The 14,678-nt window shown below is 37.6% G+C and overlaps 1 protein-coding gene across 1 annotated transcript in view; it reads right to left on the reverse strand.

Annotated features, from left to right (window-relative positions):
- LOC145668316 (uncharacterized) overlaps window positions 1-14,678 on the reverse strand; it is a 135,235-nt gene that overhangs the window by 7,537 nt on the left and 113,020 nt on the right. Inside the window, exon 10 of the mRNA XM_081736043.1 lies at window positions 1,515-1,558. Coding sequence (XP_081592169.1) covers window positions 1,515-1,558 — 44 coding nt within the window. The remainder of the gene's footprint in view (window positions 1-1,514; window positions 1,559-14,678) is intronic.

The following is a 14,678-nucleotide window of genomic DNA, read 5'->3' on the forward strand; positions in this document are numbered from 1 at the left end:
TACGCCTTTGCTAACATTCAGTTGATGATGTGTTTCAACGTTCATCGGGGCTGTGCCTAAGGTGGTGCACTTGAGCAATAACTTTGTCATTTGAAATCTGTATAAGAATAATTCCATTTCTAAGTTTGAGAATGTGCCTAGTGGAAAAGTTCCAGTGTTAATATGTTGTAACTGTCTAAGCAGAATAAAGATGAAAGTTTTTCAATCTTCTTAGTTCTTCCATTGCATCTTTAATAACTAAATATCGTGAAGTAGGTTCCAAGATCTTTTCCCCGTTCGTTTTCACTAATTAATTATTTGTATCTTGTTCTTTTCAGGGTGTTTGATGCTGTGCCATGTTGTTAAAATAACCATAATAAACTGCACTTCTTAATCATCGTTCTGGAGGATCAACGAGGTGGTCAGGTACTTCTTATAACCTTTATGAGGAAGCTAGGCGATAACTCCAGGCTCAAGTGCCAGGTGGCTGGGTACTTTTAAGGAACCATCGGCTCAAGATAGAGGCCAGGCTTCTTTGAAGATCTAACGTGCTGCATATCTAGCTTTCCCTTTCAGGGTTATGCCATCCACTACAGCTAGGTGCCAAGATTCACTCAGCCGTCACAAGACCCCAGCACAACTAAAATCAGATAAAGAAACCATAGGCAGGTAAAAACAATTTTAAAATGGGAATCCGACCCATAAACCAAATAGTAGACTATCAAGTTACAGGTCATAACAAAAAACCAAGCGGGCTTCATCCGAGGGATCATATTGTACAGTAATATCGAAAAATTAGTAATCAAGGCGATCATCCGCAGCAACGGCTTTACAAATGTGATGAACTTCCAACCTAGAGACCAAGTAGCTATAACAGTTCCGAAGAACTGGGCGATGAGACCGACACATTCTTAACGTAGGGTCAATCACTGTGGAGTAGCGAGCTTGAAAACATGTCGACTGCAATCAAAGCGCCCGTCTAATTCGAATTATATGATGTAATTCGACTGCTCCTGATAAAAGGCCGTAATTCACCGTCGAATGAGTACGGATACGGCAGGAACATTACAAGTATGCATGACTGCTGCAGAGAGTTTACAAGAAGGACTTGCCCATGTACACGACGAGGGTGGCCAAGGGTTGAAAACTATGGTAGCAGCCTGGAGAAATGAAAGTATACTTGACGAGGACTTCGATTGCACTCGATATGATTTAAAGCTCGCTATTACACAAAGATTGAACTGCAGAGTCTGTCTATGTGATGCGTGGATGACATTCAATGAACAGTTTTCTCTTGTCCCCGTTTCATTTTACATGGTTCTCCTCTGGTGCCATTATGGAGATATTTCTTTAAGTCATATTTGTCAAAAGTATGTATTTTCTACAAATCTGTTGTATACAGCGCAAAAGCTCTGACTTAATATATTTAGCAAGCACTATGGTCACAAAAAACAATTTTTATTGGCATACTAGTTTAAAAATTTAATCTTGAATTTGATGACAGACTTCACTGGAGAATTATACCTGTAACTTACCTATAGAAGTCGAATAGTTGAAATCATTTTCTGGACAGCAATCACTGAAAAACAAAAATATAATATGCGTAAGAACATCAAATGAAATTTTCATTAGGTTAATTTACTAAGGAATGGGAAACAAAAAGATGGTTGCAATACAAGGAAACAAACCTAATACACACATTTCCACTGTACTCTAAACTTCTATCCAGATTAGTATCTTAATCTCGCTCTGATATACAAAGCACGGCAGAAGTAACGCCGCTTTTTGAACTATTAATATTTAAAATGTATATTGTTGAAAGTGGACACGTCTAATTAATCTTTATCGCTCAACGCTGAAGTAAAACAGTCTACTGACTAACAACAAAACGGATACGAGCAATGAAGAAGATACTAAAATGCGGTGATCGGAAAAGCCTATGTCTAAACTGAATTTCATGCTCTTCTTCTTTTACTCTGTCAAGTCGGCGCAATGAGTGATTCGCTTCCACCCTGGTCGGTCTTAAAAACATCATCCTCTATTAACCACTTTTCCTTTAAGTCTGTACTCACGCAATCTATCCATCGTGTTTCTAGTCTTCGTCTCTCTCTTTTGCATTCTACTTCTATTTTCCCGACAATCATAATTTGTTTTCATAGCATGATCATACCACTATAATCTTTCTTCTACTTTTTTCGACATTGTCAATTTAGCCCTGCCTCCTATTCTTTCGTTTCTGATCTTATTCAACTTGGTTAATATCACATACCCATCTGAGCATTCTCATTTCAGCCACATCTTGTTTCCTCTGTTGCGCTTTCTTGGTTCTCTAAGTTCCTGCTTCGTACAGTGTTACGTGTTCATTACGGTCTTATACCTTGCGAATCCCTCAACATTTCATTACGCTCTTCCTTTTACCTTGACACTTGTCCTTTTATCAAAAAGTATATCTGAGATCATCTCACCTTAATTCTGTGCTCTATTTCCTATCTAAACTCCCATCCCTATTCAAAGTAGAATTTTGATATTTAAATGTATTTACTTTCTTTAGATCCTGTCCTTCTATATGTACTGTTTCCTCTCCATCTCCTCCGTATTTCATAAATTGTTTTTTTTTTTTTTTTTCCTATTGATTTTCAATCCCTTGTCCTCCAAAGCTCTCCTCCACTCTTCGAACTCTTCTGTTGATACTGCATAAGATAATGTCATCTGGAAACAGCATACACCAATGTGGTGCGTGTTTAATATCTATCTAAACATCCATAACTAGGTTGAATGGATTGGGCTCAAGGAAAATCATTGATGGAAGCCGATTCTGAGAGGATGCAGTCCGAGTAGCATACGCAGCTCTTGATTTTAGTCCTAATTTCTTTATACATATCTTTAGCAAGGCGAACACACTCTTCTGCTACACCTCTACTTCTCTGATATACTCTTGTCATAAACATTCTTCAGGTCGATACATGTAGTTCTATCTTATCTTGGTATTTTTCCCCTCATTTTCATAAATCAGCCACTGGTGGTGCACAGCACAATTCAGTGCCAGTTCTAAGCCTGGATAAATGGTGAGGGTAAGCATAAGGTAGAGCATCCGACTTTTAAAAGAAGTCCTGCCAAAACCCAAATATGATAGTACACTTTCATCTTGCCTCGGAAAATTGCACGTTCGTACTAATCGCTGTAAATATGTGTACTTAAGCATTGTGAATCCACACAACTTACTAGGTGAAATTTTGAGGGTATAGTAAGTCATGGGTACCTACTAGGTATGGCCAGAACCGGTTCCTGGTGGAACCGGTTTTCGGGTCTGAACGTATCCGGTTCTAGAAGATCCGGTCTGGAAACGGTTCTTCGGATCCAGTCTGGAACCGGTTCTCAAGATCCGGTTCTAGAACCGGGTTTTCGGAACCGGTTCTAAAAACCGGATCTTCAAGAACCGGTTCCGCCGGAACCGAAAATTTCTGACCATCTCTACGCTAAACCCGAGCTGCTGGCAGGCTGTGAACAGTGTGCTAGATGAAATGGTGGAATCGCCAGGCAGGCGCCCAGGCGGCGGCCGCTTGTCTTATTTGGCTAAATAAACTGGGTAACTGGCAAACTCATTGGCTAAACAGGCAAACTGGACAACTCATTTGGCTAAACACCCACTGGTGGACCAAAATTTTTTTCTGGGGGCACAAGCGGGTCTGGGCGGGGAGGGCACAAGCGCATGGTCCTCTTTGCAGCGTTTTGAAGGTGAACTTTGTGCCTCCTTTAGGGTCTTTGGGAGCTTTCGGATCAAGGTCTGGAACCGGGTTTTCAGATCCAGACCTGGAACCGGTTCTGGAAGCGGGTTTTCAGATCCAGATCTGGAACCGGTTCCTTAGATCCAGTTCTGGAACCGGGTTTTCGGATCCATGTCTGGAACCGGATCTGAAAACCGGATCTCCGAGAACCGGTTCCGGCGGAACCGGAACTTTGTGGCCATCCCTAGTACTTACCCTAACCTATCAGATATACAGATAATGTGCACAAGAACTATCTGTGAAGCACTAATGACTTGTCTCAAATATTACAGTCTTGATGGTCTAGTACAGGGACGGAGAACCCGTGGTTTACGCGATACTCTCATGTGACTTTTCGGAGCGTACAACTAAAAAACTTTTACACTGTAGCTTCCTTTATTTTTACCTCGCGATCTCAATAAAGCGGAAGAGGTCTTAACTTTGCCGTTCTTAAAAAAAACTATGTTTAGTTAGGCAAACAGGTTTTATTCTCTCCTTTTTTTTTTTCCTTAGCAGTACGAGATAACAACAAAGTTCTAAGATTACAATCGTAACAAGAAGTATGGAAAGACAAGAATTTGCGGTGATGTCTATTGTAAACATTAATAGTTCTGCTTCATTTTCACAATGGGTAAGGGACATTTACTATCTCAGTATGGAGTGCAAACTAAGACAACGATGTAATATACAAGGGCTGGATAAAAAGTAATGGCCACAGTGTAATGATTCGTACCTGACTTTAAGCATGTACATTCCTTCAATATAATCGTTTCCATCTCTATCATTTTCTGTCGCATATGTAGAAGGCAAAGTACACCGTCAGTACGTCAATCTTTATCGATGTTCAGCAGTGATCGCCATATGTCACGTATAATAGTTTCTCTTCTGTCGTAGTGCTTCCCTCGAAGTATTTTATTCATTTCAGAGAAAAGATTGCCACGAAGTTCCTGATAACTAATGTCCGGATTTGTATGTAATTACATATTTTTTCCTTCATATATAGGTTCGTCAAATCCTTAAATGTTTATGATTCACACCTGTAGGGTGCTTCAACTCAAGTTCTATATTACATCTTTTTACATATTTTGACCAATACTACATATTTCTATGGTTTCTACGTATTTTTTTATTTTTTATTTATTTTTTCTTACATAAAACTGTCTTAAAATTTTGCGTTTACTGAAATTTTAATTTAAAATAAAAGGAAATAAACTCTCCAACTGTGCAAGGCTTGCATCTAGATTCAATTTTGTGATGTCTATCTTTTCGTTTCTTTACCGAAAGAGAATTTTTTTTTTTTTTTGGTCAAACCATGTTTCGCAGAATTTTCGCCGATAATAAGAGAAATATAAGAAGAAACAAGTAAAAATCCTCCCTCCGGGGTACATTAGCAGCGCCCTTTATTCTCAACTCTGGAGGAAGACAGATCACGTGCCTGACAGGCGAATGGCCAGGAATTCCTAAAATGAAGTCTATTTGATTGTTATCGGAGGTCGGACGGGAAAAAAGATGAAAGCAAATCCTGCAATTCAAGTTAAAACTGTATGCTAGTGTGTTTCCAGGAATTTTCTGCAAGAGTTCGTTCCAAGAAGCTGGCGACAATGGCATATCATAGCAGGTAACCTAAGCTTTCAAAGAACTTCGCTTGTTCAACTGAATGACAGGAGGACGAGTACTCTACTATTGCAGTTGCAAAACACACGTGTTTTGTATTGACCGTCGAAGTTAGAAATGGCTCCGGTTGGCTCAACTTTATCCGCGAAATTGCGGTCGTGGGTAACTATCGATGATGCATTTACTACGGACGGTAAAGTGGTGTTGTGCTGTGTGTGATATATATATATATATATATATATATATATATATATATATATATATACACAGACTGTCCCATAATTCGAGTGTAAACTTTAATTTCATAGTACTCAGAAGTGGTAAAAGCTAGAACTGTGAAATTTGCAGGCAATTTAGAGGAAGGTCAGAAGATTTGTTTGATAAGAAAACGAGATCGCGGGTATTATTGTTTGCGGAGTTACAGGGTCAAAGGTCAAAATGCAATTTTTTCCTTATGGGATTTCAATGTTAAATAGTAGTCTCACATGCCATTTTTTTGAATATCCATCTCCGGTAGCAGAAATTGGTATATCGACATAAATTCTGATCCGAAACAATGTGATAACGAGAAATTTGGGCAATCGTGACCCGGTGACCTCTAGCAGGTCACCTGTGACCCTTGAAGGAAAAGCTCCCTTTTCAACAGCTTATTGTACACAACTAATTCAGTTGAAGATAATGTTAAAAACACATATGCACAAAGGATCTACTGAACATCCTTTTAGCAAAACGAAGAGGTCAGCAATATCATCAGAGGTCAAAGGTCACGTAGTTAAAATGTCATATTTGATGTGTTAACAAATAAGAAACTGTGACATTGGAAACAATGCTTTGAAGTGCCATAGAACACATGCATAAAGATCCTTCGAACGAGTGTGTATGGGCATAGGGAAAAGGTCATCATAAGAGGTCAAAGGTCACGCAGTTAAAATTTCATGTTTGATGTGTTAGCAACGATGAAACTGTGACGTTTGAAAAATGATTTGAGCTACCATGGAACACATGCATAAAGGTCCTTCGAATTGGTGTATATGGGCATAACGAAAAGGTCAACAATGTCATAAAAGGTCAAAGGTCACGCAGTTAAAATTTCATGTTTGATGTGTTAACAAGTATGAAACTGCGATGTTGAAAATAAGGATTTGAGTTTCCACTGGACACATGCAGAAAGGATCTTCGAATTGGTGTGTGTGAGGTCAACAATATCGTAAAAGGTCAAAGGTCACGCAGGTAAAATTTCATGTTTGATGTGTTAGCAAGTATGAAACTGAGACGTTTGAAAAATGCTTTGAACTACTACAGAAAACATGCACAAAGGTCCTTCGAATTGGTGTGTATGGGCATAGCAAAAAGGTCAACAATGTCATAAAAGGTCAAAGGTCACACAGTTAAAATTTCATGTTTGATGTGTTAGCAAGTATAAAACTGTGACGTTTTAAATACGGATTTGAGCTTCCATGGAACACATGGAGAAAGGTCCTTCCAAGGGGTGCACATGACCGTAATGAAAAGGTCAATATTGTCATAAGATGAAGAAGCCTAATTTTGTAATTCAAATGCTGCAGGCAATGGTAAATATGTTTCTGTGATGTTTAAAACAATGAATTGAACATAGTATGAGTCCCACCTTGTGTTAATTACTTAGCCTTGCAAAACTGCATTCGAATTTTTTTTTTCTTATTGAAACATATTAATAGCTATTTATTGTACAGAAATATTTGAAATACGTATTGTCTTACCTCTACAACACACACTGACGTCCTTGTAGACTGTAAATCTTTTTAGTACTTTGCAATTTATTCCACGTGATCTCCGTGATGTGCTAAACTTAAGTTCACTCTGTGTATAAGTGTCTTTGTGAAGATTTTTTTAAGAGTGTCTGGAGTTATCTGTTCAACGGCACGCTGTATCGATCGTCGAAGTTCTTCAAGTGTTACTGAAGGAGTTTTATAAACTTGTTGCTTAAGAAAGCCCCATAGAAAGAAGTCGCATGGGGTTAGATCAGGACCTCCAGCTGGCCACTCAATATCAGAAACTATACTTATTAAACGGTTTCCAAACCTTCCTCTTAAAATTTGCAATGCTGCCCTAGTACGATGTGCTGGAGCACCATCCTGTTGAAACCACATATCATTGTGTGGATCAAGATTTAAGGGATCAAGTTCATGGAAAAGAAATTCTCGCAACATATTTTGGTATGTAAGTTGATTAACGTTTCCTTCGAAGAAAAACGGTCCTATTACACCAGTTGCTGTTAGTCCCATCCACACCATAATACCCTTTTGATCTGCACAGCGTTCAATTCTTTTCGCCGGTGGACTGGGTCCCAAGAACCGTTCATGTGACGAAGACAGCGTTCCATTAAAAAAAAAAAAAAAACTTCATCTGACATTATATGGGATTTTCATTTAATTTGTCTATCAACCAGTTACAAAATAAAATTCTGGCACTGAAATCATCATGTTATTTATGTACAATCTTCATACTGTACGCCTTAACCTCAAGCATCCGCGATATCCTACTCAGCGAACTTCTTTTAACGTTGGGTGCAACACTCAAGCGATGGATTGATTTTCTTGGTGAACTAAGCATAGAACGAACCACTTTGCGTTTAGTATCCTCGGTAGAGATCCTTACAGGTGGTTCTGCCTTTCGTTGTCCAAACGTCATTCTCCGCGTTTTTGTAACCTACTTCCTACTAAGAACTGAGGCAAATCGGCACGTTGTTCCTTTGTTAGAATATCCATTGTGACTTACACAATTACACACACACACACACACACACACACACACACTTCCAAGGACGTAGGCCTATGAGTATAGGGAAAAGAAGAAATATAACAGTTTTTATTTTCTTACAAACTCACAAGACACACAAGATTCACAAACTCGTTTAATTTTAAGCTCAACTCCACACTCTACTGCCACACTGTCTCTGTCCAACCAGATTATCATTATAGTAACACCAAGCCACCCTTGTGAACGAAACAGACTGATTATTTGACGTGAGTCCAAAACATAAACAGATCGTGTTTATGCTTCAGTCACAAAAGGGTATAAATAAACGATAAGAGTGCGTCCCTTCCTACATATGGGGAAGCAATTTATTTCTAGTGGAATTATTTTTATTTTCTCAATTTCCTGGGTAAGCATCAAGGAAATATTAAGGCTGCCCTATTTATTTTTCATGAGAATACGGGGCATCTTTGTTCTCCCCTCAAACTTCACAACACAATGCATTGCTTGGAAACAGTTTATTTTCAATGCATTATCCTTTTTGATATGGATACAAAGAAATAACGAACAATCTGTAGTACAGTCTGTTCTCAGGATTTTTTAATTTTTATTTTTGGAGAACTCCTGAGTGATTTGCATTTACATGTGATATTTTCATTGGAAAATGCTACCCAAATAATATGTATTTTTAGAATCTAGACGAAAGAAAATCCTGCACCCACTATGCCCTAGAATGTCCTGCACACAATAGTGCGCATTCTATAATGACTTCCTAAAATTAAGTATTCTTGTTATTTAAAAGAAAAGATTTCCGAGAGCCCAAATAAATATTCTTAATTTTATATTCCATACCAACTAAATAGTTCTCAAACATTGCCGTCTCATACTTGTCAATATACGAACTATAAACTTCTTATTTCGTGACCTTTGACCTTTTATGACACTTTTGACCATTAATTATGCATGTATTCCATGGCCGCCTCTTTGCATGTATTCTATGGCAGGTCAAATCACTTTTCAAACGTTACAATTTCATATTTGCTAATACAAACTATCATGTTTTAACTGCGTGACCTTTGACCTTTTATGACATTGTTAACCTTTTTCTAAGCCCATGCACTCCCCTTGGAAGGGCCTTTCTGCATGTGTTCTATGCGAGCTCCAATTATTCTTTCTAACGTCACAGTTTCATACTTGTTAAAACATCAAACACGACATTTTAACTGCGTGACCTTTGACCTTTTATGACATTGTTGACCTTTTTCCTATGCCTATACATACCAATTGGAAAGACCTTTATGCATATTTTCTATGGCAGCTCAAATCCTTATTTCCAACATCACAGTTTCATACTTGCTAATACATCAAACATGAAATTTTAACTGTGTGACCTTTGACATTTAAGGACGTTCTTGATCTTTTTCCTGTGCCCATACACATCCGTTGGAAGGACCTTTCTGTATGTATTCTATGGCACGTCAAATCATTTTTCAAACGTCGCCGTTCCATATTTTCTAACACATCAAACGTGATATTTTAACTACGTGAACTTTGAACTTTTATGACATTGTTGACTTTTTCCTATCCTCATACACACCAATTGGAAGGATTTGTGTCCTGTGAAGCATGCATGTGTCCTGTGAAACCTCAAATCATTCTTTCTAACGTCACAGTTTCATATTTGTTAACACATCAAACATGAAATTTTAACAGCGTGACCTTTGACCTTTTATGACATTGTTGACCTTTTCGTTATGCCCATATACACCAATTCGAAGGACCTTTATGCATGTGTTCCATGGTAGCTCAAATCATTTTTCAAACGTCACAGTTTCATCGTTGCTAACACATCAAACATGAAATTTTAACTGCGTGACCTTTGACCTCTTATGATGACCTTTTCCCTATGCCCATACACACTCGTTCGAAGGATCTTTATGCATGTGTTCTATGGCACTTCAAAGCATTGTTTCCAATGTCACAGTTTCTTATTTGTTAACACATCAAATATGACATTTTAACTACGTGACCTTTGACCTCTGATGATATTGCTGACCTCTTCGTTTTGCTAAAAGGATGTTCAGTAGATCCTTTGTGCATATGTGTTTTTAATATTATCCTCAACTGAATTAGTTGTGTACAATAAGTTGTTGAAAAGGGAGCTTTTTCTTCAAAGGTCACAGATGACCTGCTAGAGGTCACCGGGTCACGATTGCCCAAATTTCTCGTTATCACATTGTTTCGGATCAGAATTTATGTCGATATACCAATTTCTGCTACCGGAGATGGATATTCAAAAAAATGGCATGTGAGACTACTATTTAACATTGAAATCCCATAAGGAAAAAATTGCATTTTGACCTTTGACCCTGTAACTCCGCAAACAATAATACCCGCGATCTCGTTTTCTTATCAAACAAATCTTCTGACCTTCCTCTAAATTGCCTGCAAATTTCACAGTTCTAGCTTTTACCACTTCTGAGTACTATGAAATTAAAGTTTACACACGAATTATGGGACAGTCTGTATAAATGGATGTTCAATGAAATCTCAGAACATGTACGAAGTGCACTCCATGCAAGAAATAAAAATTTGCGAACTGAAAAAAAAAAAAAAAAAAATACTCAACACAAATGCATCAAGATACTTCAGTGAGTTAATTTTTCAAAGACTTGTGCCAAGCAATGATAGCAGCAAACATTCCTTGGAACAAAGTTCAAGTGTCAAAATACCGTGCTTTTCTGGAGAAGTACTGCGGGTGTCGAATTCCTGACGAATCCACTCTTCGGAAGTGTTATCTCGAAATTTGTTATAGGGAAGCTATAGAAACCATTCGGGCAGAAATAGGTAGTTCATATATTTGGATTTTCTGTGGTCGAAACAACAGACGTTTTGGGACGTTATTTAGCAAATTTAGTGATTGGAAAGTTAAGTGAAGATGCTCCATCTAAATCCTATCTTATTGCGAGTAAATTACTGGAACGCACGAATCATTCCACGATTGCTCGCTTTGTAAACGATGGTCTTAAAGTGTTGTGGCCGGGAGGAGTTCAGGAAGAAAAAGTCCTTGTTCTCTATACAGACAGTGCAGCGTACATGTTAAAAGCGGCTAGAGCACTTACAGCCTTTTACTCTCACTTAATTTTACCTGTATGGCCCATGCTCTTCAGCGTGTTGCGTGAGGTGAGAGACAACTTTTGCGAAGTAAATCAACTAGTTTCTTCCACGAAAAAAATGTTTGTTAAGGCGCCACAACGTGTTCAAGTTTACAGAGATCAACTGCCAGACGTGCCACTTCCTCCGGAGCCTATGCTACCGCGATGAGGCACTTGGATACAGGCAGTACATTTCTACAATGAACATTTTCAAAAAAATAAGCCTGTTGTTCATTCATTTCCATCGGAGTCTGCTGTGTCAGTTGGCATTACTCAGAAACTGTTTAATGACTCAAAAGTAGCGTATGATATCGCATAAATAGACAGCAATTTTGGTTGGCTACCTACAAGCATTAAAAGGCTAGAGACTGTTGGGCGGCCTCTTCCGGAATCCATGGAAATCATAGAGGATGCAAAGAGACTGCTGCAAGGTGTGTCTGGAGATGTAGGAGAAAAAGTTCGAAAGAAACTAAACGCAGTGCTGGAAAGAAACCCGGGTTACGATAGCCTATTGGCAGTGTGTGAGATTCTCAGTGGTGAAACAAGAACCCCCCTGAAGATATTTCCCCCAACTACATCCCTCTGTTGAAATACACTCCTGTTACCTCATGTGATGTGGAGAAATCATTCTCTGCATACAAGAATATTTTATCCGATCGCCGACAAAATTTTACTTCTGATCATTTGGAAATGTACCTTGTAACCCATTGTGCAACAACACACAGTTGAGCTGCAGGCACATTATTTCAAATTTAAAATGTTCATTAGTGGAAATATTCTTCAATCTTAGTTCAGCTGGTATTGTTTAAAAGATATAGGACTGCTTTTTTCTGCATCAAATAAATATATATAAAACAATACATTTCGTCTTAAGTTGCTTTTAGTATTTAAATTTGTATATTGCGTATAATTCATTTCAAGATTGGGCCGTGGTGGCGGATGCGCATTTAGTGTAGAAGGTTCTAGATTTGAAACGGGACCACACCACACCACATGAGATTTCTGACGTACAAATGCCGTATGAATTGCTTTTCTCGGGGCTTTCCTGTTTCTCTCTAGCCGATTCACATCTTCCTTCATTCGCGTCTGATTTTTATCATCCTGCAATCAGTCACGTCAGTGACGTATGGCTGTCTCAGCTGTTCAAGCATTTCACTTCATTGGGGGACTTGCATTAAGCAGGATAAAGTGTAGTAGATTTTTCTTTTTATTTTCATAATTTGTTTAAATATTGCATACTTATACGCGTGTTAATATTACGTTTTTATAAATATATAACATATGTAATATTACATATTCTTATATAATATTTCTTACATTTTAAAGCGATTTTTGTTACATATTTATGTACATATTTAGGGGGTTGATATTACATAAAAATCCGGACTCTACTGATAACATTGTTTGTCTTTCCGAAACATCGCTATGACCTTCCACTTTCCTCCTCTACTTGACAGAACTGCTGTCTTTGACTCAATAGCATAGTCGTTACTATTCGCCATACTTCATCGTTTTATATTTCCTTATCACCTACGGAAATCTTACGTTTTATCCAACTACCTCTTATCATTTTTGCTCTATGTGAATGCGATATTAATACTTGAAATGGTAAATTCCTACTATGTCTGTTTTCAGTACAGGATAAGGGAGTGGATTGAATGTAATATTGAGTTTTTACATATTTTTTCAAAATCGCTATCTATTACTGCTCTTGTTCTTGAGGTTCAGTATTGACACTCAAATCGGTAGCAGGTTTCTAGCACTTCCGCTTTAAATAAAGGGGTCAGGCGGAAATTTAGTATATTCTTGTAACGCTAAATATATATCAAAATTCTTTCTTTCTATCTCTCTCTCTCCCTTACAATTGTTAATCTTACGGCAAACAATTTGAAACGGGAAGAGGTAGTAGATTTTTAATAACCCGAGTTTATCCGTCTCTGTTAAACATTCGATCCTTTTATTGCAATGAAAGATTTATTATCTTAATAGAATTTCTTTTGAGCTACTCCTCGCTAAATCAAATTTGTATTGTATTACAAATGAAACAACAAAAAATTAAGAAATGAGAATCAATACCAATGAACAGGAGACCGAAATGATCAGACTAAGACATAGAAATTACCAAATGTAACCGAATAATGTCAGATCTTACAAAGTGATACGCTGCTTTTGAATACTTACTAAATGGCTAAAGCATGTACCGGAATTATTTGGATATGACACACAGACGCTACTTGTTCGAACCAATTTCAAGTTAACATTTTCGCCGCTAATGCTACTGGACTGGAAACTTTAACCATAATAACAAAAAGTGTTGTTATAAATAACATTATAATAATATACTTAAAGAGTTATAGAAACTAATAATGTCATTTACGTGTTTTAAAATATTTTTACGAAATGACACCGAAACCAAAAAACGATTGATAAAAAATGCACATTTCATTACATTATCCACCTTGCTAAAACTACTATTCTTCTTCTATTTCCATGATCTTACATTTCCTCGGTTATACATGGCAACGATCCTTACAGACGTCAATGGTGATGTATACTGTTTAATTCTAAATTCATCAGACAGACTTTACCTACAGTTGCGAAATTATTGAAACCAGTTACAAACTGCTGCTTTACAAGGTGCAGAATTTACAAAAACCTATCGCAAACGCATGCAGAAACCCATCCCCACTCAGAATCAGTCTGTAAGACCAACATGAAATTATGCATTGTCACATAAAGCTTATATCTATTCGGCTCCATGGAGACTGCGTAATTGATGCTTCTCAGGTATCACTTCCCGCAAGTACCTACATGCACAGACTTATATACCCATATTAACCGACTACTAAGATATGCGAGTATAAAATGGACCAAAGTAGTTTATAATATTGACCAGTTTATAATATTGATTTACACCTTCTTAGGAGTATCTTAATATACCGGTGACTGTATGTTAATGAATACTGTAACGATTAAATTACATTTATAAACATTGTTCACTCTAGCATTCAGGCTTCTTTTGGTCATATTTATGCTTATATAAACTGAACCACCGAAGTAGTTTAACCCCACAAAGATACTAAGAATTTCGGAAGTTCAAAAACCTTCTTGTAAATATATTACATGTAATTAGCTACAGCCTTTACCGAAAACCTTTGTAAACGGCAAAATAGGCTTTCGGGCCTATATAAAATGGCCACCCAAAATAATAATAATAATAATAATAATATCATCATCATCTTGAAATCTGAGTTTTACGTCCCACGTTATGCCGTGTGAGCTAAAGGAGACGGTGACGATTAGAAATAAATGAAATGCTGGAATAAAGAAAGTGAGGAAATGGGAGAACCCCGAGAAAACCCACGCACACTGGGTTTCTCCATCACAAAGTTCACTTGGCGCGAGCTGGGATCGAACCAGGAACTCCATA

The sequence above is a fragment of the Thermobia domestica genome, chromosome 13, assembly GCF_964235325.1.
Source record: "Thermobia domestica chromosome 13, izTheDome1.hap1.1, whole genome shotgun sequence".
Classification (NCBI taxonomy): domain Eukaryota; kingdom Metazoa; phylum Arthropoda; class Insecta; order Zygentoma; family Lepismatidae; genus Thermobia; species Thermobia domestica.